The sequence below is a fragment of the Suricata suricatta genome, chromosome 5 (assembly GCF_006229205.1).
Source record: "Suricata suricatta isolate VVHF042 chromosome 5, meerkat_22Aug2017_6uvM2_HiC, whole genome shotgun sequence".
In the NCBI taxonomy this organism is placed as follows: domain Eukaryota; kingdom Metazoa; phylum Chordata; class Mammalia; order Carnivora; family Herpestidae; genus Suricata; species Suricata suricatta.
The window spans coordinates 96,983,210-96,999,133 of NC_043704.1; the positions used below are offsets into that span (position 1 = coordinate 96,983,210).

The following is a 15,924-nucleotide window of genomic DNA, read 5'->3' on the forward strand; positions in this document are numbered from 1 at the left end:
TCATACATAGACACATCCAGACACAGACACATAGATACACACACACAAATGTACTCTAGGTGATTGGTTAGAAAGTGACCAGAAACTACCATGTACTCATATAATAATCTAGGTCCACCACTGTCCAGGATTGTGTTACATTTTTACCCACATGGGCAGACCTGAGATTTGATTGGTTGGCTCTAAACCTGAACATTCCAAGGATGACTCAAGCCTACTGTATCAAGACTGGGGTTTCAGTGCTGAGGAAAGGGACCCCAAGGGAGACCCATCCAAGGCTTTTTGTCAATAAACAAGAGTCCTGCGTGTAAAGGGTAAGAAAGGGACAACAGCAATCTACAATAGGGCCTGCAGACCAGGAGTGGATCCATCTTAAAATAGAAATTCTAATTTTTTCCTTCATTTTCTGTACCTGTTACCTTTATTAAACCCCTTTAAGCCCAGGGCTTCTGCCTGGCAGTAATTGCTGGCTTTTAAGCAAATAGAGAATGTTTACATATGCTAAAATATTCATTTCACGATTACTTACTTGTTAATTGTCTATCCAGTCTTTTTGCTGCTTATTCTCTTTTTTTTTTTTTTAGATGTATCCTTTGACAATTTTAGATGAGGGTCAAGGGGAAAGGGGAAATGAAACTACATCTAAAAGAAATACTAAGACTCACAAAATTTGAAAGAGGTACATAATTAACACTGTATATATATTGGTCGAGATTATGATTTCAAATTTTATTTTGATGAGAAGGCAATGTGGGCTAGCACATTAACTTTGACTTGGGATGCACCTGCATTTGAATCCCAGCTCTGTCTCCTATCTTGAACCTGAGCCTGGAAACCGTCTCCTCTATTCTCCACTTTCATAACTAATAAGAATACTAACTTTCTCAGGTTTTTGTGAAGATTAAAAACTGTAATCTATATTAAGTGTCTAACACATGGAAATGCTACTTCACACCTGGCTATTCATGGCTCCAATAATTATGGATAATTAGAAATTGGCTGTAGATTATACTTTTATTAAATGGTTGAATGAGTTTCTATTGCTGTAGGTTTCATTGGGTTATATTACAAGCAGGACTATAGCTTAAATGACTCTCCACTGATAATTAGGCATTATTAAAAGTTATAATAAGTCTTGCAGTATTCTTGTCATTATCCTAAAACTAATATATTAAAAATAGCCATTTTTAGGTGAACTAGAACATTTATTTTCCACCTTTTAGATACCTATACTCCATTTAGTTGTTAAAAAGAATGTGGTAATAAAAACAGGAAAAAAATGAAGACTTCAAACCCATCATGTTGCATATTATCTTTCTTAGCTGGGACTGAAAAGAAAGAAGCTGATTTTAAATCACTATCAGTAGATTTTACTGTCCATGTTGTACCCATACTCGAATAAGTTAATATTTTCCAAAAGTATATAACATTTTACCAAGATATAATTCAGGCCTAGTAAATTTCTGACATAACATGGTCATTGTTTGCAAGAACTTTAATTAAGAAGCCTGCTCAGTATTTGGCAACTAAAACAGTGATCTAATTGGACTGATTGTTCAAGCTAATTTCTAGCCCCTGGTATGGGCCTGCCTATTAGCTACGCAAGGATTGAGTCCTTGACCAGCCTTGTCTGTCTCCAAACTGGAGAGCACAGTTCACAGACTGAGTTCCTCAGGAGAACTTGGTCTGGAATTTCACTGATGTAAGAAATATATAGAACTCTCTGTTCTTTTCTTTCATAAAGCTTCCAACCTGGTTTTCAAATACACACGGATGCTTCTGGCATCTATAAAGTCAGTAAGTACTAGCTTTTCTTTTTGCTTCCTTTGTAGTGAAACGGCAAAAGTGAGGTTCAGTGTTCTGTCAACCTGGAATCACACATCAGCCTGAGAGACTCTTTGAGAGTCTCTGGTTAAGGTCTTCACATCAGGTTAATTGAGGTTCGAAGACTTGAGGGGAAGCTAGAGCCCTGCAGAGGAAGTAGTGGCCAGCCATTTTTTTCCTCCTATAATTTTCATCTTTTATTTTATTTAAAAGAAATTGAATTCTCTTTCTATCTTTTACCCCCTTTACAGGACCTTTTAGGAAGACATTAGGTGTGTCCATAAATTGAAGGAAGTCCTATCAGCTATGACAGTGGTTGGGAAGAGCAATAGATTATTTAATGCCTCTCTGTACTTCAGTAGCCAACAGTCTTCTCCAGGGCTGTTGGTTCCCCGTCCCTTTCCACGGTATTTTGGATATGTGCCAGGAACCATCTTTGCTGGTGTGAAAAACGGTACATGGAGTTGCTGGCGGGAAACTTTACATTTCTAGGGAAGGAGCCAGGTAATTGAAAACTTAGAACTCTCACCCTGTTTCGTTAGATAATTACAACTTCAAAAAATATAATATTTTCTCCTCCCTTCCCGCCAACCATTCATCTGGGAAGCAAGTGAGTAGCAACTTCAGAACTGCTCAGTGGAGCTCAGGGAAAACGGTATTATATATGAGGAAATGCAATTGGGGTAATGAAAACAAAGATTTCACATTATAATCTCTTCCAAGTCATCCATTTTATAGAAAACATTTTGGTAGCATCAAGGTGCACAGTTTTTCAAGACTTTTCCTCTTCATTCTTTTTTTTTTTTAACAGATTTAAAGTCGAACAAAAATTAGACTTCAAAGACGCTTTGTATTCTTTGAATATAACTGAGATATTTAGTGGTGGCTGTGACCTTTCTGGAATAACAGGTAGTATGATAAGTATGTCTTCTATTATTATGTTAATATGTTTTCTTAGTAATTCCGTTAACTGGCTGATCTGAAAGGGCATTCGGCCCCAGAAAATACATGCACCATGACTAAATGTCATAGTCATGTTGAGCTGTCTGTAAACAAGCACTTTATTTTGCATTTAAGTCATTTTCCTTAATGAAAGTCAGAAAGCATTTTGGAATGTGAGATAAGCCATCTAACCATGCCTGTAATAAAACTATGTAGGTAAAGTATTATAGGGGCTTTCATTTCAGCCCTGTTTGGATTTCCTGATCTGAATAATGGAAATGACAACTTTGAGTGTCTCCTCTAAGCAGAGCTAATAAAACTCTTATAAACCCATTTGCAAATGTTAATTTGGTAATAGTGGAGCCCATGAAATAGGCATCTACAAGCTGCTGGATGATGAAAATAACCTAGAAACTGTAATGCCACAGCTTGCAGATTTAGCTTGAGACTAACCACGCATCCGAAGAGATGGCGCCTTTATGCTAACTCACACCTGGGAAACTGCACTTGGCTAAGATGCTCACTCACACAACAAAGCCCAAGACAGTCCTTTATTTTTTTTTCTTGTCCTGGCAGTACCCACTAGTTCAAGAATAACTAGCTAAAAAGGAAACAATGGACAAAGAGGGCCAATGTGTACCCAGTTTCTTGCCTGCTTTTAAATTCAGTTTTCGGTTTTATAAAAAAATGACCTAGGGGCCCTGGGTGGCTCAGTCGGTTGAGCGTCAGACTTCGGCTCAGGTCATGATCATGGGTTCGAGCCCTGTGTCAGGCTCTGTGCTGACAGCTCAGAGCCTGGAACTTGCTTCAGATTCTGTCTCCATCTCTCTCTGACCCTCCCCTGTTAATGCTGCCTCTCTCTTTCTCTCTCTCTCTCAAAAAAAAAAAATTATAAAAATTGGCCTAACCATACAAACTTGTCTCTCTGATGGGGTTCTGTATCATCACATGGAAATATTGTGCATTCCTATATAAATTTCTGGGCTTTGGAGTGGTGTTCATTAATCTATTCACTCATCAATTATGCGGGTAAATGAATAGACTGAGTGAGCTTTCCGGGCGGAGGAGGTGGGTGGGGTACACTCGTGACAGATGTTCATGATTACCTTCACACATGATTTAGCGGCTGGCTTGTTCTCACACTGACAGATAGATCTGACTTCGCTGACAATTTCACCAGCATCAGGAATGAGGCAGTCAACGTTAAATACAGTAACACGACGCTGTCTAAGTGTGCCCTGGAACACGGCCACCTCACCAACCTAAAATAAACCACGCCATTTGTCAGGCACTTCTTCCTGTTAAACTTCTTTCTGGCCTTCAGAACCCCCTTGCTATACCCCAGACATTTAAAACAGCCACTCACCCTGCAAATCCCCGCCGATTTGTGACTTCTATAAAATTTCCTTTTATGGGCAGATTTATCATGAAAATACCTCCAAAATGCTTTATAAAGGAATTTGTGCAAGAGGATAACCTCAAATGGAGAAAAACAAATATCCAACACTTTCTGCTCTTTCTCTCCTGAGTTGCCTATTTGAGTTGCTGTAACTACTTTGGTTCTGTCTTATGGCCTGAAATAAAATAACCACTGGCCCTACATCTGATATTAGAAGAACAGTAAATTGCCCGCTATCCCTACATATCATCTGTACAATAAACATTCACTAAGAGCTACTGTGAACCAGTCCAACACTCGTGCTGTGGGATATTTACACAAGAGCTACTGTCCTAATCTCCTGTAATTCACAACCTTTGAATGAATATATTCAGACAGTTACTTTGGAAACACGGAGATGAATATTTGACTTCACTCTGTTATTACTTCTTGTGTTACCTTTAGTAAAATATTTAACCTTTCTGAGCCTCAACTTTCTAACTTGTTAAATGAGATAATAAATCCCAGTGGTGAAAAAAAAAGAATGTATGTAAATCTCCTCATTCAACATCTGACACAGAGTAGATGCTCAATAAATGCTTAATACAAAAATAAAAAAGCAGGCACAGTAATATTTACTTTGACATCTTTTAGCAAAGCTGCAAAAGGTTTTTCATCCTCTTAATTTGACAAAGACACATCTGGAATTTTCATAGAAAAGGAAAAAATAATATTACAAACCTGAGAAATCAGTGAGTTTATGGAGTTCATAAACTTTCTTCATCTATTATCTATCAGGTCTCATTGTTTTCCCAAGACGAGGCCCACTTTGTGGTAAGACAGGATACATGTGCCCAGAGGCCCAGGCTAATGGCCATGGAGTTACTTGATCTGATACCAGTGCTAAAGTGGGTGAAATTCTCCATTCCTTCCCAAAATGCATTTTGTTTTTCACTTTTGCCTTGGTATGGAGCCCTAGGTCATCTACTCTGGGCACCATTTGTGAATCTTGCCTTATTTCAGGCAGTCCTCAGGAAAGATCATGCTTACTTGCCTGACCTTCTAATAGACCATTCTATTGCACTTCAAGATGTGTATGCCCCCTCTTTTCCATCTTACATGTCTCTGTCGCTGAACATATTCATATCCTTTGATTTATTTGTTTGAGAAGTATTTATTGTATGCCATCTACGTGCCAGGAAGTTTTCTAGGGATGCATAAAATGGACAGAGTTCCTCTTCCAGTGAAGTTTACATCTGCTGATGAACAATTAACAGTGATTAAATAGTGAGGTGATGGATGCTGTGAATTAACTAAAATAGCATCATGGAATAAAAGGGAATTAGGTCAGATAAAAGCAGACTTAGGGTGGAAGAAATATGGGAGCCAGTCAAGGAAAATTCGGAGAAGGGGGTTTTATGCAGGACAGTTAGGGCTCACACCTTGACAGCTGACCTTGAGCTGGAGCTACTGCCTGAAGAGAGGAAAGAAGCAGAGGTGATCAGGGGCCCAGATAAATTCATCACAAGCAATTTGGAACTATTTTTTGGAAGCCATTTTTTAATGTAAATATCCCTTTGATGACTTCTCTCTATCTTACCTGAGGGCTCCGCCTTTCTGTAAGCTGTCAGAGCTGGTTCCCCATTCGTAAGGTATTTCTTCCTGAATCCTTCTAAAGCTGGTGGTTTGGGTGGAGTCTGCCTGATCACATCAGCTTTCTCTCTCAAGAGAGACAAAGCTCCCTTTTCTCCTTTCTCTTCAAGATTCCAGGCCCATTGTCCTTCTTCCACCTTCTGGTCACAACCGAACCTATGACCATGTTTCCATTGTCTCTCTGGGGAACACTGTCGGATCTAAGCGGCCCTGACACAGCCGGAATGGCTGATGGCTTCTGAACTCGTGGCTTCACTTCCCCCTTCTCAAGGAGACATCCCCACAGGTCACAGAATCAGAAACGCTTCACACACACATCAGTCCCACCAAGGGGAGGTGAGGGGCACGTTCTCTCAGCGTGTGCCCGCGTCAGAACAGAATGTTGTAAGACACTATCTTACACTGAGAAATCTGACAGGTTTTAAAGCATAGCTCTGAAGTGATTTTGTAACAGATGACACAAAAGCTCTTTAGACTTTCATAGCCTCACCAGTCTTGAAAGAAAGTAAATTTTGTTTTAAAGTCAGATCAAAACTGAATACAGAATTTGAAAGGCAAGTTGGCTTTGAGGTTGAATACATAGGGTGGGATTAATTCAAATCTGCAAAGCCTTTTTCGTCTTGTCTGTAGACCATAGCTGAGGGGGGCAAAACCTTCTGTCCATACAAATATTTCACTTAGTGGGATACCTGATTTGAGGCTTAGCCTCTCCTGTCTTGTCTTTTGTATCTGGGCTAAACTTGATCTCTCTTTGCGTCTCTGTACCATTTCTGCAAGAGCTAACTTAAACCACTATCCTCTCTAGCAAATTAAGTAACTTGGAGTGAGTTCGGGTTTTTTTTTTCTCTTCCTTTTCTCTGTTCATTGAAAATGGGCCCCAACAAATAATGGTGTTGACATTTTAATCCTTAAATACACTCATATTTTCCAACAGATTCAGCTGAGGTGTTTGTTTCCCAAGTCATGCAACACGTCTTTTTTGAGATAAATGAAGATGGGAGTGAAGCTGCGGCATCAACTGGTAGGACAAATGCTTTCATGAGCAGCCATGAGAAAAGACTTGGGGGAAAACTCGCGACATTAGGGCACTGGCGTTTTCCGCGGTCCTCGGGTCTCCTACTTCCTTCCTGCTATCTAGTACATTATAGGAAGAAAAGAGAAATTGGTTGTATAAACTATTTTTGCATCTCTGTGGCCTCATGTTAATAAAAAAGGGAAGGGAAGGGATTTGGTTAGGAGATGAGGCCCATCTACTGATATTTGCTTATTTGTGAATGGGATTTTACCTGCCAGTTAGGAGGTAGGAGCTGTGGAGGAAACTAGACTGGCTCAAACATGAAATCGTTATTGTCCAGGAATGCTTACTCCTAAGGGATTGTATTAATTTCATTCTCCTATTACACCAGGTAAGTCCCTACTTTTCTAATAGGTTTTTGTCATTATCTCTATGCCAGTGGCTCTCAAACTTAGCTGCACATTGCAATCACCTGGAAAGCTTTTTAAAATCCTATGCCCACCCAGTCTACCTCCCAAAATAATTAAAGTAGTGTTTCGGAAGATGCAGTCCAGACTCTGGCATTCTCATATGTTTCCCTGAGTGGTTTAAAGGTGCATCCAGGACTGAGAACCATTGCTCTACTGTGGCTTCCGGCCACTTGGTACTGTAGGAGTAGTGCCTGGACCAGCAACATCAGCATCACTTGGGAACTTATTAGAAATGTAGACCCTCCGGCCCAACCCCAGACCTACTTAGTCAGAATCTTTGTTTTCCAAGGTCTCTATGTGATATGTGTACACATTATAATGCAAGAACCACTCCTTCTGATAGATTTCCTTGAATAAACGGCATTTTGAATAATATCTAGGCTGTATATTTGTAATACTAAAAAATAATTGGACGATATTTCATTAGAAATGCAAAAGCCACTTTAATGAATGTCTCGTAGGTCTGTTTTAAGTCTTCACACTATTGTGATTTTAACCAATATGTAAAAAATGGGCACACTTTAAACTGCCTTATTGATAACTTTCTATAAATTTCCACTCATGGCATTCATTTCTTGGTTAATTTGTATTGCTATGCAATGCTGATGGATTTTGACATCTGGGTGGGTCACAATGGACCCCCACTACCATTCTGTCATCTCCTGAAGGACTTTGCATGACAGTGCTCAGGGAACTTAGATTGGAGGAGATGGGTTATTTCAATCTTGGAGAAATAAAAAAAAGTTGCATTGGATAAAGTTGTTGGCCTGTGTAGACAAACTTTCCAGCTATTTTTACATGAGAGTTCCTACAGGTCATCATCAGATTCTCTCATTATATTGGTGAAGAAACAGGCCCACGACGTGAAGTGGTTTGCCAACAGTCATACTATGAATTGACAACAGAGTATGAACTCTAATCAGGTTCCCTGACTTCAAGTTCAGAGCTCTTTCTACTACCATCCACTGCCTCTAATGTTAAGTTTAGAGTTCTCTAAGAGGCCATGACAATCATTCAGGGCTCAGCAGGCACCCTGATGTATTACACATCCAAATAGTTATAAGTGTGAGCATTTTGACTTTTAGGCATCTGCTCAGTGGATGCTCAAGAACAAAAAAAGCTCAAGCATTCACCCAAATAAGAACGAGAGTGACACTGACAAGTGACTTGTATTCTGTCATCAATTCAGACATAATTTGCCTGAATACATAAATTGCTTGTATTTGCTGGTAATTGGGCATCATAGCCCTGATATTTCAGGTAGGAGGGTGCCATGCATTTTGTATTTTGTGCTTGATTCCAAAGAGTCTCACAATATAGCACCCCAAAATAAGCCACTTTGTCAAAAGGGTTGTTTTCAGCCAAAGAAAATTGAGAAACAGCACATAAAAAAGAGCTCTCTGCTCTCTAGATCTGCCTCAAAGCAGGACATGCATTTCCTTGTGCAGGTGTCTCTCTTCTTCTCTCCCATATCGGGACAAGGAGAACAACCTTTACCACAGAAGATGAAAACTGGTGCTGAAATGAGTCTGCATAACAAACCCTACTGAATAACCCTCTCATACCATTAATTTCCTCTATATATTTACCTTCCCACAAGTTACTGCCCCCAGAAGCAGAAGCATGCCCCCTGCTTTTTATTTTTTATTTTTTTAGTCTAGTCACTTCTCCATAATTTACTATCCTTTGTAAAATGGGTAGATAAGCTCTCAAGCCTAACATTTTTGGGAGTGTTTACTTCTTTTCTCTGAAGCTCCTTTGGGGATATAAAATGAACCATTTTTTTCAGTTAATGTCTTTGGTCAGTTTAATTTGCATACCCCAGTCACAAAGAGTGTAGAGGATACATTTTTTCCTTCTCTACCATTATTTTTCAATTCTAATCACTCATGTTATATTTTTTAAAATGCTTTTTTCATGACTCTGAAAAAATTGTGTGAAATCATTGTAGTATTGATAAAGAAAACATTTGAGTTGAATGTAGAAATAGGAAAATATGCAACCATTTAAATTTACCCACTCTACATGTTGGCAAATGCTACAATGGAACCACATGATGTAAATTATTATAGTAAATAACTATTAAAGGCAGCAAATCTCTGTTTCTAATCATATAATAAAAATCTCATACTCATTCACAGTACAAAGCCTGAGCCCACAGAATGATTTTGGAAAAGTTAAAAAAATAAATAAATTTGAACTCAGATGTCATTACCACAAGCCTGAACAACAAAAGTAAAGTGCAAACATATCTGGATAGGAATTAAGAGTTGAAACATTATAAGAATAAATCATATAATGTGAATAAAAAGTGAGCAGAAAATTACTATTTAAAAGAAGGAAGTTTTCAGCTGCTTTCACTAAATTGAATTGAGTATCTGGCTTTCTTCTTCACTGAACATAAATGTGAAGTTAGAATTATTCCATGAATAATCCAATATTTGTTCTTCTGCTCTTTGATTTTTAAATTTATTCTAAATTTTTCTGTATTTTGAAAATGGTTCTTTTTCTACATATTAACTCCTAAAGCAAAATGACTTTTCCTGTCTATGAAAAAGTATTATGGATATATTTTCTTTATCCTCCTTTTAATGTGAACATCTAAATAACTGTTGTCTCTATTTCATAGGCATGGACATCCCTGTGATCATGAGTCTGGCTCAAAACCAGTTTATAGCAAATCATCCATTTCTGTTTATTGTGAAGAATATCCCAACAGGTATCTTTTGGAGAATTCTCTGGGGAAACTGATTACATTAGACAGACCTAGTTCTAGCTGCTATTTGGTTTTTATTTTAGGTTTATTTATTTATTTTGAGAGAGAGTGAGAGTGAGAGGGAGAGAGAGAGACAGAGACAGAGAGACAGAGAGAATCAGCACAGAGCCTGAACTGCTCATGGGGCTTGATCTAATGAACTGTGAGATGACGACTTGGGCCAAAATTGAGAGTCGAATGCTTAACTGACTGAGCCACCCATGTGCCCCTGGGTGTTATTTGTAATATATATATTTGAGATCATGTATTCCTCCAATTTATTAAATTTATTGCAAGTTTTTAAATTTATTCTTTCAGTGGCTATACCAGGTATTTAGTTCTAAAGGTAACAGGGACCTAAGATAAGGTAGTGGTAGTAATAGCTGCCAACGCAGCTATTATATATGTTAGCCATTTTATTTTATTTTTTTAATGTTTTATTTATTTTTGAGAGAAAGAGAGACAGTGTGAGCAGGGGAGAGTCAGAAAGAGACCAAGACACAGAATCTGAAGACAGACTTCAGGCTCTGAGCTAGCTGTCAGCACAGAGCCTGACACGGGCCTCAAACCCATGAACCATGAGACCATGGCCTGAGCTGAAGCCAGACTCTCAACCGACTGAGCCACCCACGTACCCCATGCTATCCATTTAAATACCCATCTCTAAATTTAACACATCCAGTAGCTTAGGTATTTGACCAATAACAACACAGAAGCTCAGAGAGAGGTTATGTCATTTGTCTAAGGTCGCAGAACTGGAAAACAACAGAGGGGAGATAGCTCCTGTTTGTCTCCGAAGGCATCTCTCTGTGATGTCACTATGGACAGGAGTGGAAATTGGCAGTTGCACAGTTGTGAAAGTTTCAGAGGTAGCCTCTCAAAGAAGTGACTAGCTATGGGCTCTGAGTGGGAGGGAGAAGTCAAACATACGCAAATATGTGCAAAAACATACAAATCTCCAATGTGGGCTCTTGGTGAAAGATGGTATAGTTATAGTTACAAAAGGTAGAGGTAGTAGTGATTCAATTGCATCTGACACAATGGCAACAGGTAGGGTATTTAGCCAAGGGCTCTGTACACAATGTCAGTATCCCTAGAGACTGACAGTGTGAACATGGGTGTCAAACTGGGCTTAAGTTCCAGCTTTGCTAACTAATAGTTGTAAGACAAGTCAATTATACCTCCTAAGCCATATTTTCTCCACCTCCAATTTAAACATAATATTAAGGGGCGCCTGGGTGGCTCAGTCTCTTAAGTGTCTGGCTTCGGCTCAGGTCATGAGCCGGTTAGTGGGTCCTAGCCTCACATCAGGCTCTGTGCTGACAGCTAGCTCGGAGCCTGGAGCCTGTCTTCAGATTCCGTGTCTCCCTCTCTCTCTGACCCTCCCCTACTCATGCTCGCTCTCTCTCTCTCTCTCTCTCTCTCTCTCTCTCACTCTCAAAAATAAATAAAAAACATTAAAAAAAGAAGTATTTAAAAAAAATAAAATAAACATATTAGTACTCATCTCAGAGTTAAGTAAAAGAATATATGAAGCCTATAGCACTACACCTGACACATAGTGTTCATTATGAATAAATCAATAAAAATAAATGACTGAATGACTGAATACATGAAGGAAGGAAGGAAAATGGAAAAGTTGCTCTGTATAAATGGAAATGTGGAAAAGAGACATAGTTAATTTCAGATCCGAATCTGTTGATGGTGCTGATACTATTGGTCCCCTAAAGGATATACCAATATCTTTTTTTTAGGCTCCATGAAACCAATGCTGAGTGACCCTTTCGAAAGTTAGGTCTTGGAAACAATGAGGCGGTTTTAGATTTGCTGAGACTGCATTAACACAAGTTCAATTCCAGTGGTGGATGTGTCAGGGTTAAAAGATACTCTGAGAATGTCATTTGATCTATACATCTTTAACCTTTGGATAACTCTAATTTCTTACAATTAGTATGTAATTATCAAGTATGGAGAACAGAAAGAAATGGAGCTGCATTGGACATCAGTGCATAAGGAAATAATTTAGAATAATGATGTTTGACTCTTAATTTTCTAAGTTGATGACCAAGGCCATGTAATTGCTATCCGTTAAGCAGCAGTGAAAATTCAAAACCCCAAATAATCCATTTATTTATTTATTTGTGATAATGGTTAACTGTCAGACCTTAAGGACAGTTTCTGTTTTGTGATCTTTATTGTAATGATACTATCTAAACTAGAGTTACTCCCTTAAAGTATTGTTTTAAATGAATGGCTACTCATTTATTGGGGGGTGTAAATTGTTACCATGTAAAATGTAGATTGGGCTATTATCTTAAGACAATATACATTCAGTGATTTATTTATTTTCCTTTCACAAATGAACTGAAGAAATCATTGAGGTTGATGAAAATGATGCCTTAGCATAGCATAGTAAACTAGAGAGTGGCTTAACACTTTACGTAAAATATATTCATTTGATGATTTCTGAAGTATAAGAATGAAAGATTTTAGATTTAGTGCAATTGATTTTTTATCTAGATTTAATATTTTCATTCATTCAAACAGTCCTCTTATACAAAATCCAAACATTATTTGTATTTTTCTATCATGTTAGTCTTATATTTCAGTACATTTACCCAACGCTCCTATTAAATCAAACTTGCAGAGAAATGAAGACCACTTTTTTTTTTCTTTTAGGCTGAGTGTGTAAGCCAGTGTTAGAGACTTGCAGAAGAAAATTGTGAAAGATGCTACATGAAATGTGCCGTTTCTTAGAAAGTGAATTATGATTCTGAAATTGACAGTACTCCACACACAATAAAAAAATATATTGTGTGTAGAATTCTTTCAGGTTTTGGGTTTGAAGAAGCAGACTGCAGGATATCTATTAAGAAATCCTTCTTCTGGCTTTGGTTATGCTATTATATTTTAGTATTAGGTGATAAAAGTTGCTTCTATCTGATGGAGATGTATGAATATATTGATTAAATATGGGGGACACCTCTTTGAGAAGGGAGAATGTAGAGAAAAATCAAAACAATAATTTCGGCTTCAGCCTACCTCTATATCCATTCCTGTTCTGTCTGGGAAGAGGCGCTAATCCATCCAGTTTAGTGGAGAGTAGTTTGGTGACTTCATATGGACTCCATTCAAAATGCGGTTCTCTTTGGTTGAAGAAATAGATTGAAAGGCTTTTATGTAATGTCTTCTGCTTCTGAGTATTTAAGATTTTAAACTGTCGTCTTCAATTATGAGGTTAGTTTCCATAAAAGTGACTTTAAAAATTTCCCAAACAATTCCAATAAGCATTTTAACACTGTAGAGCTATAAATATACAATCATCACTGCTGATTCCTATTGTGACAAAATCCTGGGAAAGTTATTTATATGTCTCCACCTATCTGAAAAACAGGAGTATTTGTTTTCTTTTTCTTGGAGTTATTTTGAGATTTTTGAGGCTAAGTATTATTGATTATAGTCATAAAAAATTTGCTGGAGATTGTGTCTATTTTCATGTTACTGGCTCTTCTAAGAATGTCTGTCTTTGGACTGAACAGTAAAGAGTTAATGAAAAAGGACTGTATTATTTCAAATACATTTCAGTATCATTTTCATTAGCTTTAAGCTTATGTAAAATTTATTTTATCACTTTTGAAATTCATATTTATTTTTTTCTCTCTGTATATAAATATATTATATATATAATTTATAAATATATATATATAATTTATTGTCAAGTTAGCTAACATACAGTATATATACAGTGTGCTCTTGAGTTTGGTGGTAGATTTCCATCATGCATTGCTTACATTCAACACTCAGTGCTCATCTCAACAAGTGCCCTCCTCAATGCCCGTTATCCATCTCCCTCCCTCCCCTCTCCTCCCTTCATAAACCTTCAGTTTGTTCTCTGAGTTTAAAAGTCTCTTATGGTTTTCCTCCCTCTCTGTTTGCAACTATTTTTTCCCTTTCCCTTCCCCATGGTCTTCTGTCAAGTTTCTCAAGTTCCATTTATGAGTGAAAACATGTGATATCTGTCTTTCTCTGACTGACTTATTTCACTTAGCATAATACCCTCCAGTTCCATCCATGTTGTTGCAAATGGCAGGATTTCATTCTTTCTCATGGCCAAGTAGTATTCCATTGTATATATAACCCATATCTTCTTTCTCCATTTATCAGTTGATGGACATTCGGGCTCTTTCCATAATTTGGCTTGTTGAGAGCACTGCAATAAACATTGGGGTACATGTGCCCCTATGAATCAGCACTGCTGTGTCCTTTGGATAAATTCCTAGTAGCGTTATTGCCAGGTCATAGGATAGTTCTATTACATATGTCTGTAAGGAACATAAAAGTCAAGGCAACACCTGGCATTGATCTATTCAAGCTACTTCTCTTACCTTAATTGAAAAGAAAGGTGAATGGATTTTTGACACATCCTGCATTTCTGCTTTGTCCTCTAGTTCCAGGTTTCCTTTCACCTGCAAACCCAGAATGGTTGGATTCAGGTATTTATGTGTGTGCTGTGTATAATATCACCTCAGTGAGGATTTGAAAGCACTAGCAATAGAAAATATTGGTTTTTTGCAGTAAGCTTTTATTCCGAGCTGAAGGAAAACATCTGAGAAGCTGCCCTCTTAACCCTAAGCACCTACGTTACCTGCATAAAGAGATGACTGCAAGTGCCTTACATTTAAAACTCCACCATGCTCATCACCATTTCATTACATCATGTTGCCTGCGTCTCTATATTTAGAAGAACACCTCTCTGCCACTTTAGTTTTGCCTTCCTGTATGAAGAACAGGACTAATGCATTTTCCATGACAAGCTGTTGTCGGTGTTAATTTACTTCATAAATTACCAGAAAATGATTAATAATGATATAATTATGTATTTTAGACAAAGAAGAGGGTTTTGCTGTTCTACATTGCCTATTTATCTTACAGATAAATAAAAGACTTAATAATTTGTTAAAATATAGAAAGACAAATTATCATCAACTTTTTTCTTAAGTAATTCTTAGGGTTTGTTTTTTTTTCCTTTTCCTAGACTCAATTTTGTTTATGGGAAAGGTGACTAATCCTGACACCGAAAAGATGAAGGGAAGAGATTTGGATTCACTGTAAATGAAAAGCATAGCCTCAGAATATAAGATGATTCCTGAAAAGTAGTTGATCAGCAAAATATCATCACCTTGCAAGTACTTCCTACACATCCTTTTCTGTTTTACCTATATCTTTATTAATCTGTACTAATATATACATGTCTTAATGAATAAGGGAATTATTAATAAATGAAATTGTTCATTTAGTGTTTCTGGTCTTTCTGTATATTTTATAAGGTCTATATGAGTCAAAACCAGAGAACTTACATAAAATGCTACTTATTAGTGTGTTAGAACAATTTTGTCCAAGATATCTTTGATTTCAAATTTCTATCTGAGATATCAAAATCTCTGTATTCCTCAAAAGTTGGACCACCTGACCTCCATGTATAGCAGCATGAACCAGTCTGTGCAGAAGTAAGGTGAAGAGACAGAGTGGTGTGTGTCTCTTTGGGTGCCATTTAAGGTACAGAGATCTAGTATCTATGACAGTAGATGCACTCTAAATGTTTTGCTAATCTTGATGTTTATTTTTGGTTTTTATTTTAATTCCAGTTAGTTAACATACAGTGTTATATCAGTTTCAGGTGTTCAGTATAGTGATTCAACAATTCACCAATTCCATACATCACCCAGTGCTCATCAGGACAAATGCACCCCTTAATCCCCATTACCTATTTCATCCACCAACTCACCTCCCTTCTGGTCACCATCAGTTTGTTCTCCATAGTTAAGATTCTATTTCTCTATTTCTTGATCTCTCTCTCTCTCTCTCTCTCTCTCCCCATTTCTTTTGG

The 15,924-nt window shown here is 37.6% G+C and overlaps 1 protein-coding gene across 1 annotated transcript in view; it reads left to right on the forward strand.

Annotated features, from left to right (window-relative positions):
- Window positions 1–15,334, forward strand: part of SERPINI2 (serpin family I member 2) — a 39,218-nt gene extending 23,884 nt beyond the window's left edge. The window contains exons 6-9 of the mRNA XM_029940785.1: window positions 2,636–2,733; window positions 6,732–6,818; window positions 9,912–10,001; window positions 15,073–15,334. Of these exons, the coding sequence (XP_029796645.1) occupies window positions 2,636–2,733; window positions 6,732–6,818; window positions 9,912–10,001; window positions 15,073–15,149 (352 nt within the window). The 3' untranslated portion in view covers window positions 15,150–15,334. The remainder of the gene's footprint in view (window positions 1–2,635; window positions 2,734–6,731; window positions 6,819–9,911; window positions 10,002–15,072) is intronic.
- Window positions 15,335–15,924: the final 590 nt, after the last annotated feature.